The sequence below is a fragment of the Panthera uncia genome, chromosome C2, assembly GCF_023721935.1.
Source record: "Panthera uncia isolate 11264 chromosome C2, Puncia_PCG_1.0, whole genome shotgun sequence".
Classification (NCBI taxonomy): Eukaryota; Metazoa; Chordata; class Mammalia; order Carnivora; family Felidae; genus Panthera; species Panthera uncia.
The window spans coordinates 71,028,709-71,054,341 of NC_064810.1; the positions used below are offsets into that span (position 1 = coordinate 71,028,709).

Sequence of the window (25,633 nt, forward strand, 5' to 3'; positions counted from 1 at the left end):
GAAAAGGTTTGTAGTAAAGAAAGGTGTTCTGGAAATAAATTCTTTGTCAGGTCTATGTTTTGTGATGGTTTTCTGTCTATAGCTTTTTTACTTATTTTCTTAACCATGTGTTTTGGTAAAGATTTTTAATTTTGATGATTTCTCCATATGGATATCCAGTTCTTCCAATGTCATTTGCTTGAAAAGACTTCTCTTTCCTAGTTTCATTGCTTTGGTACCATTGTAGAAAATCAGCTGACCACATATGTATGGGTCGATTTCTGCACTTTGTGTTCTTATCCATTGATCTCTGTTATTATGCCAATACCACACTGTCTTGATCACTGTATCTTTAGAGTATATCTTGATATATAGTGTAAGTTGGCCAGCTTTATCCTTTTTCCAGAATGTTTTGGGAATTCCAGGTCATTTGCATTTTCATTTTCATATAAATTTTAGAATCAGCTTGTCTTTTTTTTTTTTTTTTTTTAAACTTGCAGGATTATTTAGTTTGGGGAGAATAAACATCTTAACAATATTAAATCTTCCATTTCCATGTACATCGTACATGTTCCCTTTATTTGGGGTCTTTAATTTTTCTCAGCAATATCTTCTAATTCTTCGTGTACAGGTCTTGCACATATTTTAAAAAAATGTAACCCTGGGCGCCTGGGTGGCTGTTGTTAAGCATCTGACTTCGGCACAGTCACAGTCTCATGGTTCATGAGTTTAAGTCCCACACTGGGTGAGCTTGAGCCCTGCTTCTTTCTTTCTCTCTCCCACTCCCCCTAGATCACTTGTGCCCTCTTTATCTCAAAAACAAAACAACAGGGGCGCCTGGGTGGCGCAGTCGGTTAAGCGTCCGACTTCAGCCAGGTCACGATCTCACGGTCCGTGAGTTCGAGCCCCGCGTCAGGCTCTGGGCTGATGGCTCGGAGCCTGGAGCCTGTTTCCGATTCTGTGTCTCCCTCTCTCTCTCTGCCCCTCCCCCGTTCATGCTCTGTCTCTCTCTGTCTCAAAAATAAAAAAACAAAAACAAAAACAACACAAAACATGAAGCACCTGGTTGTCTCAGTCGGTTGAGTGTCGGACTTCAGGTCAGGTCATGATCTCACGGCTTGTGAGTTCGAGCCCCATGTCAGCCTCTGTGCTAACAGCTCAGAGCCTGGAGCCTGCTTCTGATTGTGTGTCTCCCTCGCTTTCTGCCCCTCCCCCACTCACGTCCTCCTGTCTCTCTCAAAAATAAACATTAAAAAAAAATTATAAAACAAAACATAGCCCTATTTCATATTTCCGAAACTGCTATAAACAGAATTTTTTAAATGCTGTCTTCCAATTGTTTCCTGTTAGCAATAGAAATACAACTTATTTCTGTGAATTGACCTTGTATCCTGTGACCTTGCCAGACTCATTGGTTGTAGGAACTTTTTTGTAGATTGTGAGATTTTCATAGACAATCATGTCTCTAAGTAGTGAGTGTTTTAATTTTCCCTTCCAATTTGTATGCCATTTTTTTTCTTGCCTTATTGCACTGGCTGGGACTTCTATGAGAGGGGACATCTTTGCCTCATTCTCAGTCTTAGGAGAAAAGCAGTCTTTCACTACTGTTTGTGTTGACAGTTGTAGGGTTTTTTGTAGATACTCTTTTATCAGGTTAAAGAAGTTTTGGTCCTATTCCTAGTTTATGTGACAGTTTTTAACCATAAATGGATGTTGAGTTTTATCAAATACTTTTCCTGCGTCTAAGGACATGATCCTATAGTTTCTCATCTTTAGTCCTTAAATGGGCTCCCAGATGGGAGGAACAGCACCTAATCTGGAGACATAACAGTCTCAGGGCCACAGGATGGCTCGTGAAGCTTCAGCTTGGTCATGACATAAATTCACTTCTATTTACAGAGCACTAGTTAAAGCAAATCACATGACAGGACTACTTTCTTCACCTGGGAGGGACAGTGAAGCCACATGACATCAGGCAGTTCCATATAATCCTTTTTATAGGAAGGGCAACAAATAATTGGGTCAATAATAATACAGTACCCACCACACATACCATTCTTAATTATATGTATAAAGTTATGTATGAGAGATAATAAAAAGAAGAAAAATCTGGAAAGATATACACTGAAGTGTACTTCTTATCTGTATTTTCTAATTTTTATTTAAAAATTGTTTTCATAGGGGCACCCAGGTAGCTCAGTCGGTTGAGTGTCCAACTCTTGACTTTGGCTTGTGTTGTGATCCCAGGGATGTGGAATTGAGCCCTGTGTTGGGCTCCACACTGAGCACAGAGAATGCTTAAGATTCTCTTTCTCCCCCCACCCCCTCCATGTTTATAGCAGCACTATCAACAATAGCCAAAGTATGGAAAGAGCCCAAATGTCCATCAGTGGGTGAATGGATAAAGAAAATGTGGTTTATATACATAATGGAGTATTACTCAGCAATCAAAAAGAATGAAATCTTGCCATTTGCAACTATGTGGATAGAACTGGAGGGTATTATGCTAAGTGAAATTAGAGAAAGATAAAAATCATAGGACTTCACTCGTATGAAGACTTTAAGAGACAAAACAGATGAACATGAGGGAAGGGAAACAAAAATAATATAAAAACAGGGAGGGGGACAAAACAAGAGACTCATAAATATGGAGAACACACTGAGGGTTACTGGAAGGGTTGTGGGAGGGGGATGGGCTAAATGGGTAAGGGGCATTAAGGAATCTACTCCTGAAATCATTGTTTCACTATATGCTAACCAATTTGGATGTAAATTTTTAAAAATAAATAAAATTTAAAAAAAATCTTTACTAACAATAACAAAATTCTCTTTCTCCCTCTGCCCCCTCCCCTGCTCACACACTTTCTCTCTCTAAAATAAACTAAAAAGACAAAATTGTTTTTATAATTAGGAGAAAGCTTTTTTTTAAATGTTTTTTTCAAGAGACAGAGCATGAGCAGGGTAGGGGCAGAGAGAGAAGGAAACACAGAATCTGAAGCAGGCTCCAGGCTCTGAGCTGTCAGCACAGAGCCCGATGCAGGGCTCAAACTCCTGAACCATTACATCATGCGAAGTCAGACACTTAACTGAGCCACCCAGGCACCCCAGAGTTTCTTTTTAAGAAGAATGTAAATTTGGCCTCATTTAATACTGTGTTTTAGATGTGATTCCTTGTTTTAGATACTCAGGATTTGTGCATTGGAAAGGACCAACTGTCTTCATGTTTTCTTCTGTCCACCTCACCTGCCAGGTTTATGGATGCAGAAAATGGAAAAGTAGAGGTGCTAAAGTGCTTTGCTCCGAGATCATGTCGACTAGTAGAAGACTCATTTAGAGCAGGACATTATCTGAATATCAGAAAGCAAGGAAGGCTTGAGAAATAGCTTCTAAGAATCTGATGTACTTTAAAATAGCCTTGTGACTGTTTTAACCCAAGGAATCCCTAAAAACTCTCAAAAAAAAACCTGAAAAAAAATTCATTCACAACTTTTACAGATGTTTATTGAGCACCTACTACTTTATCATTCATTCCACAACTGGGATTTTGAGTGGAACAGTAAATATTTCTAGATTGTAAAGGATGTGTAAAGAATTATCAAGGATATTTTTCTCAATTTTATCATCTGGGAAACCTGAGGTAGTGATAATGGTAATAGTTAAGATTCACTGGCTACATAGAATATGTGAAAGCAGTTTTCTGCATCTTAGATGTATTATCTCTCTCAATAATTTCCTAAGGTAGGGGCTGTTGTCTATAGTTTATAGTTGAGGAAATCAAGTCACAAAGAAGCTATGAAAATGACCAAAGTCACCTGGCCAGTAAGTGGAAGAGGTTCTCTTTGAACTTCACCAGACTTACTTCAGAGCCCATGATCTTAACTAGGACACTGAGTTTATAAAAAGAAGGCTTATGGTGCCTGTGCTGTTTTATAATATGATGATTCCTTCCTACATAAGAATTGAGTCAAGGTCAAATATGTACACAAAAGCATAAAAATAAGAGGCTAAGTCACATTAAGCATTTGCAAAGCACAGGTGTAGCAGGTTTGAATGTGAAATGGTGCTTTCTGGATCTTCAGTTTTCTTATTGTGTATTGTAGCTTAGTAGTTACAAGCATGGGCTTTAGATTCAGACCTGGGTTCAGATTTTGGCTTCACCACTTCCTGCTTTTATGACCTCAAACAGGTCAAAGGTCAGTAAATGGAAGCTGTTTCTGCTGTTGTTTTGGATAGTCTGTGGTGATGGCCGCATTTCTTTTTCTTTTTTAATCAGGTGGATTTGTTTAAAAAGAGTCTTCTGTTGATTCCTATTCACCTGGAAGTCCACTGGTCTCTCATTACCGTGACACTCTCTAATCGAATTATTTCATTTTATGATTCCCAAGGCATTCATTTTAAGTTTTGTGTAGAGGTAAGTTAATATACTGCCTGTATTTTTTCATTTATCTTGTGATCAAATAGAACAGAAGTCAGTTATCATAGGGTATCAATTTCTGTCATGAAAACCCTCTAAAATGTTGGCAGAGAAAAAGAACTACAAGAGGAATCCCCGGGTTGGGAGAGGTAGCTGTCTGTGATATGGATCCCACTCTGAGCAACAAGTCTAATTTGGATTTTGTCACATATTTTCCTGCCTCCCTATAAAGCTGCATTTTGAATGGATACAAATCATTTTCCTTGGTTTCTCTTAGGGCTAAAATTGGCTTGTATCTTCAAAATAACTTATGTAGAATGAGTTATAATCAAGAGAATCAGCCAGCAAAATAGGAGAGCTCAACTAATGACAGTTCAACAACATGGTGAGATGCAAGAAAAATCCATAGGTTTCCTGATTTTCTTTCAGTAGCAAGGACCAGTTAAATTTAACTGAAAAAAGAAAGATTCCATTTTCAAAAGCAAACAAAGATATAAACTGACCAGGAGTATATACTCCAGCAAAAATTGTGGAAGTTCTTTAAGAGTAGAGCTCTATATTTAAAGGAAATCTGAGCAGATGGAAAGATAGGTAGGCTCAGTATTGGAAAGAGATCAATTCTTCTCAAACTAATAATATATACCAATTTGCCCCCAATTTCTCAAGAGGATTTTGAATGAAAACTGATAAGCTCATCCTAGAATTCATAGTGCAGAGTTTATTGCATGAACATTGAAGGAAGGAATACTAGAGGCCAAACCATATCACAAAGTTTTAATAATTAAAACTTAGGAATAGACCAGTAGATTGGTGGTACAGCACAGAGAATCTAGGAATAACTGCTGTATATGAGGGAACCTGGTATATGATAAAGTTGGGGAAAGACAGGCTATTCAATATATGCCATTGTGAAAAGTAGCTATTTGGATCCACATACAGATCCTTCATACTATTTATAAGAACAAATTCCATGTAAAATAATGACCTAAATATAAAATGCAAAACTATAAAAGTTAGAATAAAATATAGAAAATGTTATGTTTTAGATTCAGGAAGGACTTCTTACACAGAGCCATAAAAGCAGAACACCTAAAGGAACAGATTGATAAATTGGACCATACCATAATTTAAAACTTCTGCATGTCCTAAAGTTCAAAGAGAAGGGAAAGACCTGGAGAAAATATGTGAGACATATAATAATCACTACCCAGAAAATATAAAGAACTCCTAAAAAGTAATAAAAGGATTTAAGAGAAATGGATAAAGATTATTCAAATAAGTAATTTTTAGGAAAAATGCAAATAGCCTTGAAACATATGGAGAGATGCTTAGTCTTATCAAATACAGGAAATGCAAATGAAAACTACATCAGGGCTTCATTTTTTGCCCATTAGGCAAGTTTGATGTATTCAGGTGTTCATTAGGTGTAAGGAAACCAGCTTTCATTTTTTCTGGTGGAGTATATGAATTAATATAGCTAGCCACTTAGGGGAGTTGAAATCCTGATCAGTTCTAAGTGCCTTATAAATTTATAAAAGATGTATGTGTATCCTAGGGATTCCTGGCTGGCTCAGTCCTTGGAGTACACTCTTTATCTCAGGGTTGTGTGAGTTCAAGCCCCATGTTGGGCATGAAGCCTACTTAAAGAAAATATATATCCTATTGAATACCAGTTCTATTTCTTGGTATATAAAAATGCTTGTGTATGTATGTGCACAGTGATAGGGCATGCACCAGAATGTTGACTGCAGCAGCATTACTGATAGTAAAAACAAAACAAAACAAAAACCAAAAAAAAATCCACCTAAATTTAGCTCTACCAACAGAATAGCTAAGTACACTATAGTACATTCATACTATTAAACTGGCCATAGATCATAGATCTAGATCATAGATCTAGATCATAGATCATAGAATATAGATCTCCATGTTCTAAATAACATGGAAAGATCTCCAAGACCTATTGGGTTTTAAATAGCCAGTTGCAGAGTAATAGAGTATATGTTTATGGGAAGAAAATACATATGTGCATGTATGTATGTATATATGTGTGTGTGGTAGTATGTGCATAAACACAGTTGTATACATGTACATACATACTAATATTCCACCTTCGGTGTGGTTGGTTTAATTCCTGTTACCTCTGACTTCACCTTTAGAAGTGATGCACAGAAGTAGAGGGCATAAGGGAATATTGAAACTCTGATAGGCTTCATCTTGGTAGAAGCTTCAGCAGTGAACTCAACTGTATTTAGTATCCAGAATGGGTTTCAGTAGAACTTTCTAGAAACTGCAAGATACCTTTATCTGCAGCCCTCAAAATAGAGTATATCTAAGGCTGGAATGTTTTTCATTTAGTTTCAATTATTGATTTCTGCCATGGGTTCCTTCTTTGTATTGAACATTGGCAGTAATCAGGTCTTTTTTTTTTGTCTTCCCAATATTTAAATGTCAAATTCAGCAAGTTGGCTGCTGGAAAAGGCTGACCATCTTACAAAAACTTCTAATTAAAACATACAGTGGTATCCACAGCCTAAATGCATACCTGAGTATAGAAGGCCTGAGTCCTTCTTAACACTATGAAATGAAAGTCAGAAATAAAGTTCCACCTTTTAAACTCTTGAGTGCAGACTTTGCCCAGTGGTGGGGCCACAGCCTCCTCCTCCTTTGCTTCTATCTGCTGTGAGCAGGTTCCATTTTTCACCAACTGATGGAACACAGCATCTGTGTTGTGGTTTCTTTTTAACCAGAATATAAGAAAGTATTTGCTGACTGAAGCCAGAGAAAAAAATAGACCTGAATTTCTTCAGGGTTGGCAGACTGCTGTTACAAAGGTAAGTATGTGATAAAAATGAAAACCCAGGCATGTCAAGGGGATGGAATTATCCTTAGGGGTGGGTGTCTTTAAAAGCATTTGAAGACTGGTGATGGAGATACCAGTAAGAGTCTGGAGGCTGCAGGGAGGCAGCTTAGAATAAACCTGTGTAGTATTGATCAACTAGCTACTTAGTTTCCCAGTGCTTCTGGAGAAAAATTTAGTCATTTCATCAATGGGGCAGCTGCTAATGATATGGTTGTTATATTGGAAAAAAGGGAAGGGAAAACAGAACTTTTTCTTTTGATGGCACCTGCCTCTTACTTCCAGATGACCCACATAGACCCAGAGAAATGCTGAAGTGACTATTTGGATCCACTAAGGGAGCAAGTGCACTGGGCTTCTTACCAGGCATCTGGGGAAGACAGTGGCTTGAAGGTTTCAGTATGAAAGCAGCATTATGTTTGTCCTATATGCACTCATGCTGTCTATGGGGCAGAGTGCTCAGGCAGGTCTTCTCATCACTGTCACAGATACCAGCATCTTACATTTTATGGTCACTGCTTTATTGTTTTCAGAGTGTTTTTGCATGTGTGATCTCATTTGATCCTTACAGCCTATGAGGTAGGCAGGTCATTTAGGGATGGGCATCCTCTTTATTTTGTAGATGGGAAAACTGAAGCCTAGGTGTCACCTAGGCCATCGGAACTACTGATAGAGTTGGGTCCTTGAACTTAGGTCTAGATCACTGAGCACAGTCTTAAAGAGGCAGAGTCTTGGGGTGCCTGGGTGGCTCAGTCGGTTAAGCATCCCGACTCTTGGTTGAAGCTTAGGTCATGATCTCAGTTTCGTGAGTTCAGGCCCCATGTTGGGCTCTGACCTGGCAGCTGGAAGCCTGCTTGAGATGTTCTTTCTCCCTCTCTCTGCCCTTCCCCCACTTGCACTGTGTCTCTCTCTCTCTCAAAACAAACCTATTAAAAAAAAAAAGGCAGAGTCTTGAAACAAACTTTAAGCCAAACCCAAGGGAACCAGATTTATTTGTTCATCCTTGAACTACACCAAATGCTAAGGTTTAAACCTAGGCTTAAGTTTTCTTTTAATAAGCTAGTCTTTTAGTTGAAACCGGAATTGAACTTGTAAATTTTGAAAATTACCCAACTAGAATATCTAGGTATTCCAAATTTAGTCAACATCCTTCACATTTCCCCTTTAGGCAGAATACATAATCAGTTCTTTGGGAAACATACTGCTCTTTTTTAGTTTTTAAATAATTTAAGTGTTTGTTTTTAAGAGAGTATGCAAGAAGGAGAGGAGCAGAGAAGGGGGGACAGAGGATCCGAAGCGGGCTGTGCGCTGACAGCAGAGAGCCTGATGTGAGACTTGAACTCACAAACCGTGAGATCATGATCTGAGCCAAAATTACTTAGCCGACTGACCCACCCAGGCACCCCAGCATACTGCTTACCTTTATTTCTTTCAAAGAGTGACAGATGAAACGTGAATACTACTAAGCAGGATTTTTAGTACATATTCAGAGTCCAGGTGTATGCTTTCTGATCCACAATTCCATTTTGATTCCATTGTCAGTAATCTGATAGCAAAACTATCCAAATCAAGTTTTAAAACAGGGTTTTGATTTCCTATTTCTCCTATTTAGGCGAAGGTTCTATACATTTGGTTGCTAGCTCTTTTGATGCCTCTGTAAAATCACACACTTTAAATACCAGAGATCTATACTAGTACACCAGCTGTCCTGGACAGACAAGTTTCTTTTACTTATTTTTCCATAAAAACAAATTTTCCTATCGGGAGATGAGTACTTGGTCTTATTTTAATGATCATTTTGTTTTTCTCTTTAGTGTATTCCACAACAGAAAAATGACAGTGACTGTGGAGTCTTTGTGCTCCAGGTAAAGAAATCTGTTTATCCAGAATTTGGAATGTGTGAATTAAATTTGTTGGGTTTAGAAAGGAGAGATGGGAGCCCCTGTGTTATGTACCTGGCATTAGGCACAGGTACCCGAATATCTCCTCCTCTGGTGTACATGTCTTATCAGAGGTTAGGCACACTAGAGACTGGTCTGAATCTGTCTGTATCGTAGACCCTTGGCATTTGCAGAATTAACTACTTTTTTTTTTTTTTTTTTTAACCTTTGGCAAGTGGTCTTTAACCACAGAATAAAATTAATTACATTTTAAATAAGGGCCACATTGAAAAACTGCTTTCTCATGCTGTGGGTTCCCTTAGTGGTCTAAAAGGATTAATGAAAATTTTGTCATACATTACATTTACGAAGAAATTGTGTATAACCCATGAATTTATAGAGATTTGCAAAGATCATGGAAGATGGGCTCATTCCTTTGACTCATGAATGTCTGGGGTTTGTAAACAAACCGAAGTTCTCACTTAAAAGACCACTTTAGGTGGAGTGGTAGTCTCAGCAGGTAGCACCTTGGAAAGAGTTGGAGCCTCTTCATCAATTTCTGTTTCTCACAGTGTTGTTTGGGGGAGAGAGGGGAGACCCCCAACCATATACTTACCTGGAAAGTTGACTATAATTTGGAGGCAAATGTTTCAAAACAATGTTTTTACAACGAGTTTAAACTTTAAAATGCCACCTTAGGCCCCATTCTGTTAGGTCTGCATCAAAGCTCCTAATGCCATTTAAGTGTTTCTGGGACCTTTGCAGTACTGCAAGTGCCTCGCCTTAGAGCAGCCTTTCCAGTTTTCCCAAGAGGACATGCCCCGAGTGCGGAAGAGGATTTACAAGGAGCTGTGTGAGTGCCGGCTCATGGACTGAAACTCAGCAGGACTCTGGAAGGTCTGACCAAGTTGAAGCAGATGGTTTGTTACTTGAATCTCCAAACACTTATTTGAATTTTTACAGATATTTCAGATCAGTGGTGTTGGGCCACTATTGTTACCTCAAATTTGTTTTTTGCCCTATTCATTTCTCTAGCTACCGTGTACTATTTTTTAATGTTCAGTTTGGTTTCATTTTTAATTTTATGGATTCCGTGTGTTTCCCCCATATTTAATATTTATTATCCAAACGCATGCATATAGACAGAGCATGCAGTGCAGAGTATTAAAAAAAAAGCCTAGTAGATTTGGTGCAGCTTTTGAAATTTACTTAGACGTGAACTGAATACAGGTTTAAAATTTAATCCCAGAACCTAAAAGTGCAGGATGTTTTTGATACAACATAACTTTGAGAAGGATCGTTGTTCCCTGGGGTGTAAAGGGTAGCTAGGAGTGGTGGTTTTGACAAACCCAGTCCTGTTTAACCTGCTGCACCTTTCATGGACTTCCTTCTCCAGATGAGTCTTGCAGAGTAAATTGCATTCCTTTTGAAAGGGTGAGAAGTGGCCAAAACCTGACTGGTGTGTTCTATTTAGACAAGCACACTTATAAGTGCAGTGCCTACTTTGGGAGGAGTTGATTAAAGACAACAGCTTTTTTTTGGGGGGGGGGGTGTCCAGTTATTTTAACACATGAGAAAATTTCAATCTTGGCTTTAAGAATTACAACAAATGCCTAAATCTTATAAAGGCTTTTGCTGGAACACTGAATTCTCTGGATTTATTAAAAAACATTAATATCCATCAGACTAGTAGTCAACCACATGAGAATTCAGCCTTTCCAAGAGTAATTTACAAGTTGTCACTACCCTTGTGTTGTCTAAGATGTGGCAAATACCTTTCTATTTCAATGGTGTTTAAATATTAATCTTCAGAACTAAAGACTGACCAGGTCTTTTGCAGATGGGTGGGGAGAAGAGGAAAAGTAGTAAGACTTGCTTGCACAGGAGCACAGCAGATGTTACTAGACTTTTTTTGCTCCTACGTCTTTAGTGATCTCAGCAGCATGCGGGGCTCCCTCAGTTGGCCTCTTGTTGACCAACCCTGAGACTCCAGAGCTGGAGTCCTTTTTTCACTTCTGTCAACCTCGTCTTCTGGGGAAAAGCAGAAGCAACCCTGTCCTAATACTTCGCTGCATTAGGATTAAAGTAATGGATCTTGCATCTTTATTCTAGCCTTTTGTGATATTTGAAAAGAAAGGAAATGAGGAAAGATGCATGTTAAACTACTCAATTACCTTTTCTGAACTGGGGCAGAAAAAACAACAGAGGTGTGTGTAAGCATCTCAGAAGCTTACACCAAATACCAGGTAAATGACAGAAGATACTTGGATTTATGCCTGGTTAGGTGTGGGGTGTTGGAAATAAAAAGTTAAAACGTGCAGTTAAACTTGGCCGTGAGGTAAGGTTTCCAGCAGTTGAAGGTAGAGTCAGAACATGTTTACACGCAGGGTTCCCATCCCCTGACATTCCAAGCACCAACACCAGTGTTTACATTGTAAAGAGCCCCAGCATTCTCCACACTCCTCTAGACTTCGTGTAAAACCAGGTCAGTATTTCTTACTGTGCTTCAGGTCGCTAAAAGGACTGAGATCAGAGGCACTTTATGCTGCTACAGTTAGGCTTGTGTTGTCAGCATTTGCAAAGATGACAATTTAAAGTGAGGAAGAGATCCTGAGGTTTTCTGACATTAGCTAATTATGCAAACATGAGATTTTTTTCAAATCTGCATGTAAGACATTTGCCTAATGGGAGAAGGGGGCAGTTATGCAGTGGCCAGTAACTAGGCTGTGGATTCACAGTGTTTTATACTTTAGAGCTCCATCTCACCTCCTCACTGACAACCAGGCACGTAGAAGAGGCAGAACTGTGTTCTGAATCTTTAATGCTCAAAAGTGGAGTTGCCGGTTTCCTCCAGTCTGAGAAACGGTCACCTCCTCGGCGCTGAGGCAAGCAGGGGTGCTCAGAGGTAACTACAGTAAGCTGTCCAAGTCCCGCTTCCCTTTCACTTCCAGCTTCATAGGGCACCTTGAGGTGTACTGTCAAGCTTGCTTTTGCCTAAATGTCAGATGTTTTAAGTATGGTTCAAAATGTTCTTCTATTCATGAAACTCAGTTTTAGCATACAGAGTTGCTTTTCCCCCTTGTGATTAGGTGTAAACCTCTATTAGCCCAAACCCTACATCAGAGGGGCCTCTGTCCTGATGTTTGCAATAATTGCTTCTTTGCAACAAAGACATTTTTTAAATATAGTCTGGGCTGCTGGTGGAAGAGACAGGCATTGTTTTATTGTCACTAGCTTGGCACTGAATTGTTTGGGTGTCCACAAAGTGGGCAGACCTTATGCTTTTGAGGTTGAGTGCAGGCCTTGTACAAACTAAAAGCTGCTTATGATGTGCCTTCAAGCTGCCTGGTCCATCAGCAAATTACTAGTCTGTTGTTTATTTCCAGTGATTTGTCCTTATGTTAAATCTGTAGCCATGAATGTGGATTTAATTCAACTTTTAGTTCTCTTAAGAAGAAAGGGAACCTCTTAAGGAAGGGAAAAGCAATTGCTGCCAATATCCCCACTTTCTGGCTTTGCATTATATTTTCTACTTCTGAGTGACACTGTCATCTTGGAGTCACAGTTGGAACAAAACAACAGCCCTGACTAGTGGAAGAGCTGCCCTTTTTCTTTGCAGTAGTGTTCACTGCTTCCCCGGGTGAGAAGGGCTGACTGGGAGAGCTCTGGGTGGATCAGACCCTTCACACGAGAAAAAGTATGTTAATAATAAATAGTGTGAATTGAATATACTGACTACCTGCTCTGTTTAATTATGTTAAGAAACCAAACTAATCAACAGTTGTAAAGCACCTACTTCTATTATGTGCGAGGCTCTGCCTCCTGGCCTATAGATAATTAAGACCTAGGGAATATACCGTCAGAGAAATGCAAATTGTATTTGGGTGTTACAAAAACAGGCCTAGATAAGCTGTTCACTTAAATGGTACCTTTGGACAGAAAAAGAATTTATTTAAAGATTGTGATCATGTAAAATTACTCAAACCTTCTAGCAAAAATATTTTTTTGAAAAATAAACTAAATGCCTTTATAAACGTGTGTTCTCTTGTACTGAATAACATGCACTGTTTGGGAGAGTGACGCTCTAAGCAGCTGACCCAACAGTGTCCAACAGAATTTTCTGCAGTGATGGCAATGTTCATATTTGCATGCACTACAACAGCCGCTACCCCCATGTGACTCACGAGCTCGCTATTAGACATGTAAATTCTGCACATTACTCAAATATTCCAGAGGAAGAGTTCCAGTGTCTCTCTTTATAGGTGATGGGCAGAGATGATAACTTGGTTCAACAATTCAAAAAGGAGCCACTGTCTGTGGAAATCTGAGTTACGTTTTACTACAACATAAAATACATTAATTCAAAGTACAGCGTAAAAGAAATATTTCAAATGAAGAGTGTTATGTCTTCATTAAACATCTGCAAATTATGCACTTACAGCTAGTCATAGCTCTTAATCCAAGTAATCAACTTGAACTTAATGAGAGAACCTATACTTTAATATGAAAGATGTTCCTATTAAGGTACTTCATCTCCAACTCTCACAAACCTTAGAAGTTAGGAGATACTTTGTTGATAGATGAGAAAGTTTCACTTATATGTCAGGGAAAATTATATTAGACAGTTATATTAGAGAAATCAACTTATGCCTTATGAATACAAAATAAATTTTGTAGACTCCCTTCTCTAAGCACAATTAAAAAACAAGACAGACTTCAATATGAGAACTAGCCAAAACACATTTCCTGAGGGAAGCAATTCTGATTGTTCTTGTTTTGTGTTCTCTTGATCTTCAAAGCCCTTTTTAAACCCAGTCCATTTCTAACATCATTCTGAAAACAAATCAGTCTAAGTAAAACACATCTTTTGAAAAATGTATAAAATAATAAATACTCAAGTCTTAATACATATAGCATATAAGCTGGTGGTATCCCCTGGCTTACAGTCTAAGGCTTACTTTTTGCTCCAACAATTTAGGAAGTTGCCCTGACTCCTGAATTTGCCTTTAGAGATTAGAACTCAACCCAGAAACAAATGTAGTTGTCAGACTTCTAAACAGAACAAAGCTGTACAACATAGCAAAGCCCCATTTATTACATTTTATCTCCTGCAAACCTAATTTTTAATAATTCCAGGCCCCAATGTAGACTGTGATCGTACTATCCATTTAAAAATTCTTCCATCTTCCTAAAAGAAGTGTGGTGTTTGGGGCTGACAGATCAACATCATAGATCGAATCTGTTGCCATGGAACACAAATTCTGACCTGGTAACCTGACACATGGCCAAGACTGTAAGACTACAGATTTAAAGGCATTCTTTTGGATTCTGTCCTTTAATAGTAGGAAAACCAGGAAAAGGCTTCCAGCTCAGAAGAGACCTTGATCAAAGCATGGTACAAGTGGACAGGTTTGTAGACCTTGGGTAATGAATGGCAAATTGAACAGGCCAAAGGACTGAGTTTTCACGATGGGGCTCTCACCACTCACTGGTTTTGGGCCAGTTTTCCATAGCCTCCTCTCCCAGCGTCATAGTCCTGACGATACTCATCTCGTACCTTAATTGGAAAGAACACAAGTTACATTATAGAGAAGATTGGGGTAGCAAATAAAGTAAGTTCTACACCCAACGTGGGGCTTGAACTCACAACCAAGACCAAGAATTACATCTCTACTGACTGAGCCAGCCAAGTGCCCCTACTAACAGTTTTTTACCAAACATTATGCTCATACTCTTTCACCAGCATTCAAAAGTAGCATACTCCAAAGATTATTCAAGTTAGGCTATTTTTTAAAATAAAAACTTAGAACTTATTTCAGTGCATTTTCCTTTTGTTCTAGACACTTGCAGGTACAAAATATCTAGGCCCTGGCAGAAGTCCAATGATGGTTGCTTGTGAAAATGTATACAATCTATAATTTACCAATCCTAATGGGTAGTTTTCAGATTCCCTTCAAGCGAGGGTTATAGGCACAAAGTTATTTTCTACAAGAGCAAACACAAACTGACAAAATCTTGTCACTAGGACTGAAATCCCAGGCAAACCCTGAGCCAAGAGAACCTTCCTGCATACCTGGCCCCCAGATCGCCCACGGCCATACTGCCTGCCCTCCTTAAAGCCTGCGTCCCAGTCTGTGCGAATGATCCGGTCATCCAGACGAGTTCCATTTATGTACCTCATGGCATTTTCTGCATCTGCTCTTGAATAGTATCTTAAGTGGAAGTATTAAGGAACACTATATAGCATTTCTCCAAACATTTTTAGAAATACAGGAAACATCTAAATGAAGCTGAGATAAGAAAGAATACAAAAACAAATCCAACCAAATAGATTTCAGAGACAGTAATCTGGCTTGCACAAGCTTGTTTGAGGTTGGTCCAAAAGCACTAACAGGGTCAACTAAGATTTATCCAGGGCTACTGACAGATTTCCTGGAGAATCTTGCTGATAATGATTTGGTCCCACTGTCCCCATATTTTGGTTTGTAAAGTATAAATATGTTCAGTGCAGGTTTGGATCACAAACTGCACACTTCTTATCCAAAGAAACAAAAGCATCCAAATCTGAAACTGTATATTCAACAACCTTAATAAAAAAGAGATTACAGTGCATATGGAATTGCCATTGCATTTCATTAGGCAGTCGGTTAAGCGTCCGACTTCAGCCAGGTCACGATCTCGCGGTCCGTGAGTTCGAGCCCCGCGTCAGGCTCTGGGCTGATGGCTCGGAGCCTGGAGCCTGTTTCCGATTCTGTGTCTCCCTCTCTCTCTGCCCCTCCCCCGTTCATGCTCTGTCTCTCTCTGTCCCAAAAATAAATAAAAAACGTTGAAAAAAAAAATTAAAAAAAAAAAAAAAAAAAAAAAGAAGGAAAGACTCTATCAGGTTAGTTGTTTCCAAATCTATTTAATTAGGTCTACTAAATCTATCTTTGGAGTGGTATTAAAAAAAAAAATCTCCAGGGACACTTGGATGGCTCAAACATCCAACTCTTGATTTCAGCTCAGTTCATGATTTCATGGATCGTGAGTTCAAGGCCCACGTGGGGCTCCATGCTGAGAGTTGGGGAGCCTTGGGATTCTCTCTCTCGCTCTCTGCTCTTCCCCTGCTCATGCGCATGCTCTCTCAAACTAAATTAACATTAAAAATCTACATATTAAAAAAACCTCCATAAGCAATTATGATCATTGGCTGGGTTCAGGGAAATGCTGATCTAGATTTTTTCCCATGTCTTTTTTTTTTTTTTTTTTAAGGCTTATTTTGAGAGAGCGAGCAAAAACATGCACAAGCAGGGAAGGGGCAGAGAAAGGGAGAGAGGAAGAGAGAATCCCAAGCAGACTCTGCACTGTCAACATAGAGCCCGAAGCTGGGTTCAGTCTCACAAGCCACAAGATCATGACCTGAGCAGAGTCAGATGCTTAACCGACTGAGTCACCCAGGCGCCCCTTTCCCTCTATGTCTTTAATTACACAGGTAAGGAAGCACTTGCAGAAATTCCAGTGTCCAACACCTACACTGCTGGCACAGAAGAGGCATTCAATAACTTTTTTGCTGAATGACATGAGAAAAGGGCAAACAGAGAAACCACTGTCCACAGCAGCCTTTCCTTTGGGTATTTGCTATTATGATTGTGAATCTCTGACCTACAAGACAGATGCAAAAGCCAAGGCAGACTGATTATTAACTATAAGGTAGATTTTCTTTGCTTTTTGTGTTCTCATTGTTCTCCCTGTGAAGAGGCAGATATAAAATCTGAGCACTCTTGTCCTCTGTGACTGACAGGAGAATGGAAGAAGCTTGCAGAGCCTAGAAATCAAATACCAAAATCACAAGTTTGGAATAGGTTAAGTAGGGCTTCCATTTCAAGCTGACAGAGTGAGCATATTCCTCATTTCCTTCTCAAGACCCAATTAAAATGACAGAAAAGATACACCCAAAGAACAGAAAAGGCCATCAGGAAACCAGAGATTCAACAAAAGCTGATGGAAGACTGCTGATGAATGAAAGTCACAGTTTGAAATATTCTTGAAGAAGCTTAAAGGAGACAGCAAACACATGAGGTTCTTACAAGTGTGAGACAGCAAACGGTTTAATTAAAGGTCTATATGTGGGAAGACGACCCGGTAGCAGGAAGGCATTTAATCCTAGGCAAATAAAAAGAGAGTGACAGAATTCTGAACAAATTGGAGGAACTAGGGTTAGGGCAGTGTCTTTGAAGTTATTATGACAAAATAAAATCCCTTTCATACTAGCATTTGGGAAACCCACACATCCCAAAGGCAAGGCAGAAACTTGAGAGAGAAGATCTGCTGGGGTCTACAAAGTTAGCCTTAGCCTTTCCCTGATTATGATCAGAAACCTAGGGATCACCAGACATTTAAGGAAAATTTACAGCATAAATACAACCTGCCAAAAAGAAAAAAGAAATGGTAATTTGGGACACAAAAAAAAGTTTTTAAAAACACGCTGTTAGATCAAGTCTGGGAAATTTCTCAGAATATATAAAGCAAAATGACCAAATACGAAAATATTGGGGAAAAACCCCCCAAATGATAAATCCAGGAAGTCCAACATTTATACAATTTCCAGAGAAGTAAATTGTTTGGTTTTGACCTATAAAATCAAGTTCTATATATCTACATAATGAAATATTGTACAGCCATTAAAAAAGAGGTACACCTACATATGCTAACATAAAACAATCTCTAAGGTAGAGGGCAAAAATTAGTGCATGCAGTATGCTACTACATATCCACAGGATCACTTCTGGAAAGATACCCAAGAGACTGGTAACAGGCTCTAGGTTTAGAATAGTACAGAGGTTTTCACTATACCCTTTGAACTTTTGGTCAGCTTTTGGTCAGCTTTCCACCCCCACCCCGCCCCCATTTTGAGTAGTCTTCACGCCCAGTGTGGGCGTGTAGCCCAACATGGGGCTTGAACTCACTACCCTGAACTCAAGACCTGAGCTGAGATCAAGAGTTGGACACAACCGAGCCACCCAGGTGCCCCCGCTTTGGACTTTTGTAAATATCACGAGCATATACTGTCAACAGATTGTTTCTTAAAGAATCAGTTATAAACAAAAGCATGGATTTCAGAACAGGATGTAAATGTTACCAGCTTTCACAATTCAAGAGTGTAGACACATTGGACAGGAAGTTAAGAGGGAGATGAAGGAAGAAGGAGAGGTTAAGTACAGGGATGCTAATTAGTGGATGGCCTCACTCAATTTTTCAACAGGTGACTAGCCACTCTAGGCCCACCCTCATCCAATAGCTTATGCCAGACACATAGGAAGGATACTCCACAAAGCAGAACCCACATGCTGTCTTCTTCATCTTATCCAGGCCCATAATGATTTTCTTTATGTCGCCACTTTTACTGAAAAGTTCATAGATTTGTTCTTCAGTTGTGTAAAAGGAAAGATTTCCAACATACAACGTACAGCTCTTCTTCAGTAATTTTTCCTGTTCTTCATTGTCACCCTGGAATTTCAAATAGAGAAAAAGTTAAGCAACACAATCTAAGAAGAGTCCTGCTTAAACAGTATTCAAAGTATGGCAATTAGTTCTGATTTGGGAATCAGCTTCTTTCTCATCATCCCAGTCTACCACAAATTCCTTGCCAAAAGGAGAGAGGGGAGAGGGAGGGAGGGAGGGAGGGGAGAGAGGGGGGGAGGGGAGGGAGGGGGGGAGGGGGGAGGGGGGAGAGGGGAGGAGAGGGAGGGAGGGAGAGGGGAGAGAGAGAGAAAGACAGGTGTTCACATTCTAGGAGGTACATCTGCAGGTCCAGACTGCTTCTAGGAGACAGCCACAACTTGAGTCATGTTGCACGTAGCCGTCCTTCTGTAACACACTGCTCCCAATGGCATGCCTTTTCCGTGCACACTCCATATCCTCAGCATTAGATCCTTCTCTCATTGTTCAAGTTTAATACACTAGAAAGGTCTTTTTTGTAGTGAAAAATAAATGCATTTTCAGACAGGGTATCCCTTATAATACTCTCCTAGAGAAGAGATGGTTTACATGCTCATAGATTTTTCTGAGTTTAGGAGAAAATGTAATAATCACTAAAAACAAGTGCTTATGTTCTTGACAGCCTTCCTAATTTGGAAGACAGGATGAAGCCAGAGACAGAAACATAACTGGCCTTCAGCCAACACACTTCACAATACTTGGGACTCATCATGGGCTAGATCTAGTATTTTATATGCCGGCATAGAAACTAGTTGGCCATCTTGGATCTCCTCTTCTAGCCTCCACAATGGGCAGGACAGATGCTGACCAAATAGAAGCCCTACCCACTGACCTGCTCTCAGGCTCTCAGGTTAGGGCTCTAACACCAACCATACAGTGGTATTCCAGTTTGGAAAGTGGCTGGGTAGATCCACACTCAGGCCCCCAGAGCACTTTCCCAAGAGGCCTCCCTTCTTCACTTACTACTCTCTATATAATGTTGATCCAGCTTCCTTCACTCTAATAAGACTTTGCATTGTTGGTCTCTGAATGCTTTGTAGCACAGTGGTCACTCAGACTAACAGATCTCATGTGATCACGTTCAGTGGTAGAACAGAGGAAAAGACAAACCATCTGAACTCACATCAAGGGGAAAATGATGAGATAAATTATGGTACATCAATAAATATAAAACTATGCAGCCCCAAGAAAAAAGTAGAACCACATGCAGCGATAAGGAACATCTCCAAGATAGCACACTGAAAAAAGGTACAGAACAATGTGAAGGATATGCTCCAAATTATTACAGTTTTTAATGTTTACTTATTTTTGAGAGAGAGAAGGACAGAGGATCCCAAGCTCTGCGCTGACAGCAGCAAGCTTGATGCCGGGCTCAAACCCATGAAACCACAAGATTCCAACCTGAGCTCAAGTTGGAGACTCAATGGACTGAGCCACCTAGATGCCCCCAAATTATTATTTTTTTAAGTATGAATATACATAGATCTCATACACAAGAAACAGGTATATCTTCCTCCAGTGACCACAGGCCAGAGACTTCCACCTATGAATCGCATTTAATTCTCAGAACAGAATGAGGTAGGTCCTTTTGAAAGAGAGAGTGTGTGAGCAGGGGAAGGTCAGAGAGGGGCAGAGCGAGAGAGAGTGAGCACGTGCATGCAAGAGAGAAATCCCATGCAGGCTCTGAGCTGACAGTAAGGCTCAAACTCAGGAAGTGTTAGATCATGACCTGAGCTGAAACCAAGAGTTGGACACTTAACCAACTGAGCCACCCAGGTATCCCGAAGTAGGTCCTGTTTTATTATCCTATTTTACACCTGAGAAAAGACAGTTAAGTAATTTATTCAAGGTCATACAGCTACTCAGTAGTTGCAGCTGGAATCCAAACCCAGTCTTAGTCCCAATCCCATACTTCCTTAAAAAGTACACAGGACAGGGGCGCCTGGGTGGCGCAGTCGGTTAAGCGTCCGACTTCAGCCAGGTCACGATCTCGCGGTCCGTGAGTTCGAGCCCCACGTCAGGCTCTGGCCTGATGGCTCGGAGCCTGGAGCCTGTTTCCGATTCTGTGTCTCCCTCTCTCTCTGCCCCTCCCCCGTTCATGCTCTGTCTCTCTCTGTCCCAAAAATAAATAAAAAACGTTGAAAAAAAAAAATTAAAAAAAAAAAAAGTACACAGGACAATAAATAAACATTAAAAAAAAAAAGTACACAGGACAAGTCATTCTACATTAAAAACAAGTTTTCGGGGCAGTCAGTTAAGCGTCAGATAGATTAACGTGGCTCTATCAGTTAAGCGTCTCAGGTGGCTCAGTCAGTTAAGCGTCTGACTTCATTTCAGGTCATGGTCTCACAGTTTGTGAGTTCGAGCCCCGTGTCAGGCTCTGTGCTGACAGCTCAGAACCTGGAGCCTGCTTCAGATTCTGTGTCTCCCTCTCTCTCTGCCCCTCCCCCACTCACACTGTCTCTCTCAAAAATAATAAACATTAAAAAATTAAAAATAAAAAAAGAGAGAGAGACAGAGACAGAGTGAGCAGGGAAGGGCAGAGAGACAGAGACAGAGAATCCAAAGTAGGCTCCAAGCTTTGAGCTGTCAGCACAAAGCCTGATGTGGGGCTTGAACTCGTGAACCACGAGATCATGACCTGAGCTGAAGTTGGTCACTTAACCGACTGAGCCACCCCAGCACCCCTTTTAAAAATATGCCTGGGTGGCTCAGTCCGTTAAGCATCCAACTTCAGCTCAGGTCATGATCTCACGGTTTGTGAGTTGGAGCCCCACATCGGGTTCTGTGCTGACAACTCAAGAGCCTGGAGCCTGCTTTGGATTCTGTGTCTCCCTCTCTCTCTGTCTGCCCCTCTCCCGCTCCAAGTTTCTTTCTCTCTCAAGAATAAACATCAATTTTATTTATTTATGTTTGTTTGTTTGTTTGATTTATTGCTTGCATGCAAGAGTGGGGGAAGAGCAGCAAGAGAGGGAGAGAGAATCTCAAGCAGGCTCTGCGCTAACAGTGCTCTAACTCACGCAGGACTTGAACCCACAAACTGTGAGATCATGACCTGAGCTGAAATCAAGAGTTGGATATTCAACCAACCGGGCAACCCCGGTGCCCTGAGTTTTCAGAGCTTTGGAATGAGGCATTAGATAAAGTAGATTCACCTTATTTGTATCACTGCTGTTACTGATTTATTAAAATTACCAGGAGGCCTTTTCTTTTTTTAATTCTACTTTTCTCACACATGTAAGTAATCCAAACAAATAGCCTATTCCAAACAAACAGCTACAGCTTAAGACAACTGTGGTGTAAGTACTTACTTAAGGAATATTCATGTGGGTTCCATTCAGGGAACACCAGAAATTCCTCATGATAGTATCTTACTACTATCTGAATAAAGTTACAGGTCCCTCAGACCACACAGATGAATAACAGAAAAAGTTGAAACTTTTCACAGTTTTAATCTCATAGGATACCTGAAATTCAAGATGGTTATGATGCAGGGAACTTTCTAAAGCAACGAGAACTGTAAAAGTGATAGAAGTGAAAATCTTGCTTGGCATATAGTAAGCATTTAAAAACGGCTGGCTTGGGGCGCCTGGGTGGCGCAGTCGGTTAAGCGTCCGACTTCACCCAGGTCACGATCTCGCGGTCCGTGAGTTCGAGCCCCGCGTCAGGCTCTGGGCTGATGGCTCGGAGCCTGGAGCCTGTTTCCGATTCTGTGTCTCCCTCTCTCTCTGACCCTCCCCCGTTCATGCTCTGTCTCTCTCTGTCCCAAAAATAAATAAAAAACGTTGAAAAACAAAAAAAAAAACAAAAAAACGGCTGGCTTAGTGAATGAATTTAAGATCATCCTCAATTTGGCCTCAAAATTTCCTTTTCCCTACCCTACTAACACATTTTTGCATTCTCCATGCCCACCCTCTTCTAATGTTTTATTTATTTTTGAGAAGGAGACAGAATGCAAGGGGGTGGGGGAGACTGAGAGGAGGGAGATGGAGAGAGAGGGGGAAGGTGAGAGAGAGAAAGGGAGAGATGGAGGGGGAGAGGGGGAGAGGGGGAGGAAGAGAGAGAAATCTGAAACAGTCTCCAGGTTCTGAGCGGTCAGCACAGAGCCTGATGCAGGGCGAAGTTGGAGGCTTAACCGCCTAAACCAGCCAGGTACCCCTGCCCACATTCTTCTGAAAACACGTCCCTCCTTTCCTGTCACAAGCTGTCTTCCTTTTCTGAACCTTCACAGGATTCCCTTATCCTCGCCATTTCTGCTCTAGATTATGATTACTTGCCACTATTTACAATCCCTATTAGAAGATTATAAACTCTAAGGGTACGGAAACAATATTCCCTCTCCCTCTAGGACTTAGCAGTTTCGGCAACAGCACTCGATAAAAGTTTACGAAATAACCAGTGGTTGATGAGTGTTGCTCCACTTCAACACTGCCTCTGCTGATACTCAACAGCCCACCTTGAATATTTGCAGCCTTTCCTTTTCCCACAAACTAAAACCTCCCTCTTCTGAAACCCAGCAGTTCTCTGATCTGGACACCTAGACACTTAAAAGTGCCTAGCTGGGATGGTCCACCTTCCCACTCCGAGGGCTCCTTAAGGTTGGAGACAAGGCTGAACTTTGTGTCTCCCAGCCCACTGCGCAGAACTTTGTAGGACCAATCTACTGTGCCAAGGAAGGAAAGGGCCACGACGACAAAAAGCTGATCTAACTTAAAATAAAAAAGCACTTAGGGGCACCTGGGTGGCTCAGTCAGTTGAGCTTCCCACTCTTGATTTCAGCTCAGGTCATGATCCCAGGGTCACGGGATGGAGCCCCGCACTGGGCTCCCCGCTGGGCAGGGAGACCGCTTGGGATTTTTGCCCTCTCTCTCCCCCTCTGCAACTCTTCCCCGCTTCTGCTCTCTCTCTAAAAATTAAAAAAGTAATAAAAAGTCCCAGTACCTGGGTCAGGAAAGCGCCCCTCCATACTCCCTCCAGGTGTCAAAAGGACACCTTTTGCCCCTCATATCACAAAGTCACCTTCCCAGGCCATTGCCTGTGAAAACGCAAGCCACCGTTACTACTGCCGCTGGAACCCCTCTGCAGGGAGCAGCTGCAAGGGAAAGGAAAATGAGCCTCAAATTCTCTATGAGATAAAGGCATTCAGTGGTATCTAAACGCCCTTTCAGCATCCGTTCCCCAGGAGGCACCGGGCCTCATTTCGCTTTTCGGGAAACCAAAGAATGGAAAACGACACAATGAGACAACAGTAAGCCGATTCTGGGCGTTCTGGCCCTGGGCCTTCCTTCTCGCGGCCCGGCCTCCCTCACCCGGAAGTGCTGGTCCCGGTACTGGCTCAGCTCCACGTAGGAGTCGCTGCGCAGCGCCTTCAGAAGGCCGCCGGACATAGTGCAGAGAGGTAGACGAAGACGCCGCCACTCAGGGATCAACGAGGCAGCCGCGGCGGCGGCGGAAGCGGAAACGCGCTGAAGCGGCCGCAGAAGGTGGATATCCTATGGACCAATCCCAGCGCGGTAGTGTCGTCACGGGGCGGGGCGGGCGCAGACGTGGTCCGTTTTGGGGAGTCGTCGGTCGGAAGCAAGAGCTGTGGCCTCTCGGTTCCGGGTCGCTCTGAGAATGGTTCTTCGGCGGCTCTTGGCCGCGCTGCTCTACAGCCCGCAGCTGGTGGAGCGTCTGTCGGAGTCTAAGCCCATCCGGCGTGCGGCGCAGCTCACAGCCTTCGCACTGCTGCAGGCCCAGCTCCGCGGCCAGGACGCAGCCCGGCGCCTTCGAGCCCTCGCGGCTGGGCCCGCGGGTTCCCTAGGTCGCCGCGCTGCCCGCTTCAAAGACACCTTCACTCAGGAGCTGCGCCGCGGCCTCCGGGACCGCCCGGGGTCACCCCCGGGTAGCCAGAGGGGCCCAGGCGCAAACCCCTAAATCCACGTGGGCCCGATCAAGGTCACCGGCTTTCCTTTCTGGGCTCGACACAGGCCTCGGCGGTAAGGAGTCACCGTGGGCACTGTGCACGGCTTCGAATTCTGACTCAGATTGTCGGCCTTCTGGGGTTCCATTCATCAGGGAGCCCAGGCCAAACCGACATCCCCGGTGAAGCCCTGTGATCCGACTGGACAATGTGAAGAAAGCCCCGAAGCCTGACAGAAGCAGATAGGCTGGGCCCTGATGTACCGTGTACAGGGAGCTATGAACCAAACCACAGCCGAAAGAGTGCCCTCTGCTAATGGGACTAAAACTCGTGCTAGATGCTGCTACCTCTGCACTCACAGAGCAGCGCGCTACTTCCAGGGGGGGAGCATGGATGGAAGGACAAACCTGCAGCTGCCCAAATCCTCTGATTAAATGGATGAGCTGAGTAATGATGTGAGTGTGGTACTTCTCTGGCAAGATGGGCTAGGGTTCCTGGGGACTATGGGCCCATGGTAATACTAGTTAACGCATTTTGAATGCTTATTCTGTGCTGGCACTTGATAATTGCACTCCGTGTGGATTATCTCACACTTTACAACCACTTTCATATGAGGCAGTGTAGGTTACATCCTTACAGAGTGGGATGTGAATACATGAGTTTGATTCCAGGGCCTAAGTCCTTAGTTACAAATCTCTGCAGCATTTACCCTGGCCTTCAATGCCTGCCTTCACGCCAGGACCTCCTTCCTCCAGAAGTCACCACTGGGCGTTAGGACCACTGCCTACCATGGAACAAGCTGCCTGGATTCCTAGTCCCAGTTTTAGAGGGTTTGGGATACAATCAAGACTATGGCCCAGTTAATGGACCCGTGATTAGGAAATCCATGGTATACAGAAATGTCTTGTCATCTGAGGCTTCTGACTGAATTTCTGATTGCCTCTAGTTAGGCTCCACAGCTAATCATGCAATCTAGGGAATTTGAAGCCACAGGAGATGCTTTTAGGCTGGTGACCAGCAAGAATTTATATTTTGGCCTTTCTTATAGTCACAGAGAGGGAGCTGGATATGGCCAGAGACCTCCCATGGGGATGGAGAAGCTAAAGTAGCTTTCCTAATGT

General features: G+C 41.8%; 3 protein-coding genes across 5 annotated transcripts in view; 2 read left to right on the forward strand and 1 right to left on the reverse strand.

The window, feature by feature from the left end:
- SENP5 (SUMO specific peptidase 5) overlaps nt 1-11,728 on the forward strand; it is a 49,605-nt gene extending 37,877 nt beyond the window's left edge. The window contains exons 7-10 of one of the 3 annotated variants that reach the window (XM_049628353.1): nt 4,253-4,390; nt 7,144-7,227; nt 9,068-9,118; nt 9,899-11,728. In XM_049628353.1, coding sequence (XP_049484310.1) covers nt 4,253-4,390; nt 7,144-7,227; nt 9,068-9,118; nt 9,899-10,009 — 384 coding nt within the window. In that variant the 3' untranslated portion in view covers nt 10,010-11,728. Of the gene's footprint in view, nt 1-4,252; nt 4,391-7,143; nt 7,228-9,067; nt 9,119-9,898 lie in introns of those variants that run through there. The other 2 variants (XM_049628354.1, XM_049628355.1) reach the window with 2 other exon arrangements.
- A 2,748-nt stretch (nt 11,729-14,476) lies between these two features.
- Nucleotides 14,477-24,203, reverse strand: NCBP2 (nuclear cap binding protein subunit 2). The gene is made up of 4 exons (XM_049628356.1): nt 23,920-24,203; nt 18,438-18,619; nt 15,207-15,345; nt 14,477-14,690 (listed from the first exon to the last, which is right to left on the reverse strand). The coding sequence occupies exons 1-4, from the start codon at nt 23,995-23,997 to the stop codon at nt 14,619-14,621; spliced, it is 471 nt and encodes a 156-aa protein (XP_049484313.1). The 5' UTR covers nt 23,998-24,203; the 3' UTR covers nt 14,477-14,618.
- Nucleotides 24,182-24,959, forward strand: NCBP2AS2 (NCBP2 antisense 2 (head to head)). The gene has a single exon (XM_049628357.1). The coding sequence runs from the start codon at nt 24,227-24,229 to the stop codon at nt 24,524-24,526; it is 300 nt and encodes a 99-aa protein (XP_049484314.1). The 5' UTR covers nt 24,182-24,226; the 3' UTR covers nt 24,527-24,959.
- Nucleotides 24,960-25,633: the final 674 nt, after the last annotated feature.

Excerpts from the sequence above, each read along its gene's own strand:
- NCBP2AS2 (XM_049628357.1), top strand. The coding sequence starts at position 24,227 with ATGGTTCTTCGGCGGCTCTTGGCCGCGCTGCTCTACAGCCCGCAGCTG.
- NCBP2 (XM_049628356.1), bottom strand. The coding sequence starts at position 23,997 with ATGTCCGGCGGCCTTCTGAAGGCGCTGCGCAGCGACTCCTACGTGGAG. Across the intron at positions 18,620-23,919 it reads ACCGGGACCAGCACTTCCGG|GGTGACAATGAAGAACAGGA; the intron begins GTGAGGGAGGCC and ends TTGAAATTCCAG. Across the intron at positions 15,346-18,437 it reads TGTGGGTTCTGCTTTGTGGA|ATACTATTCAAGAGCAGATG; the intron begins GTATCCTTCCTA and ends CTTCCACTTAAG.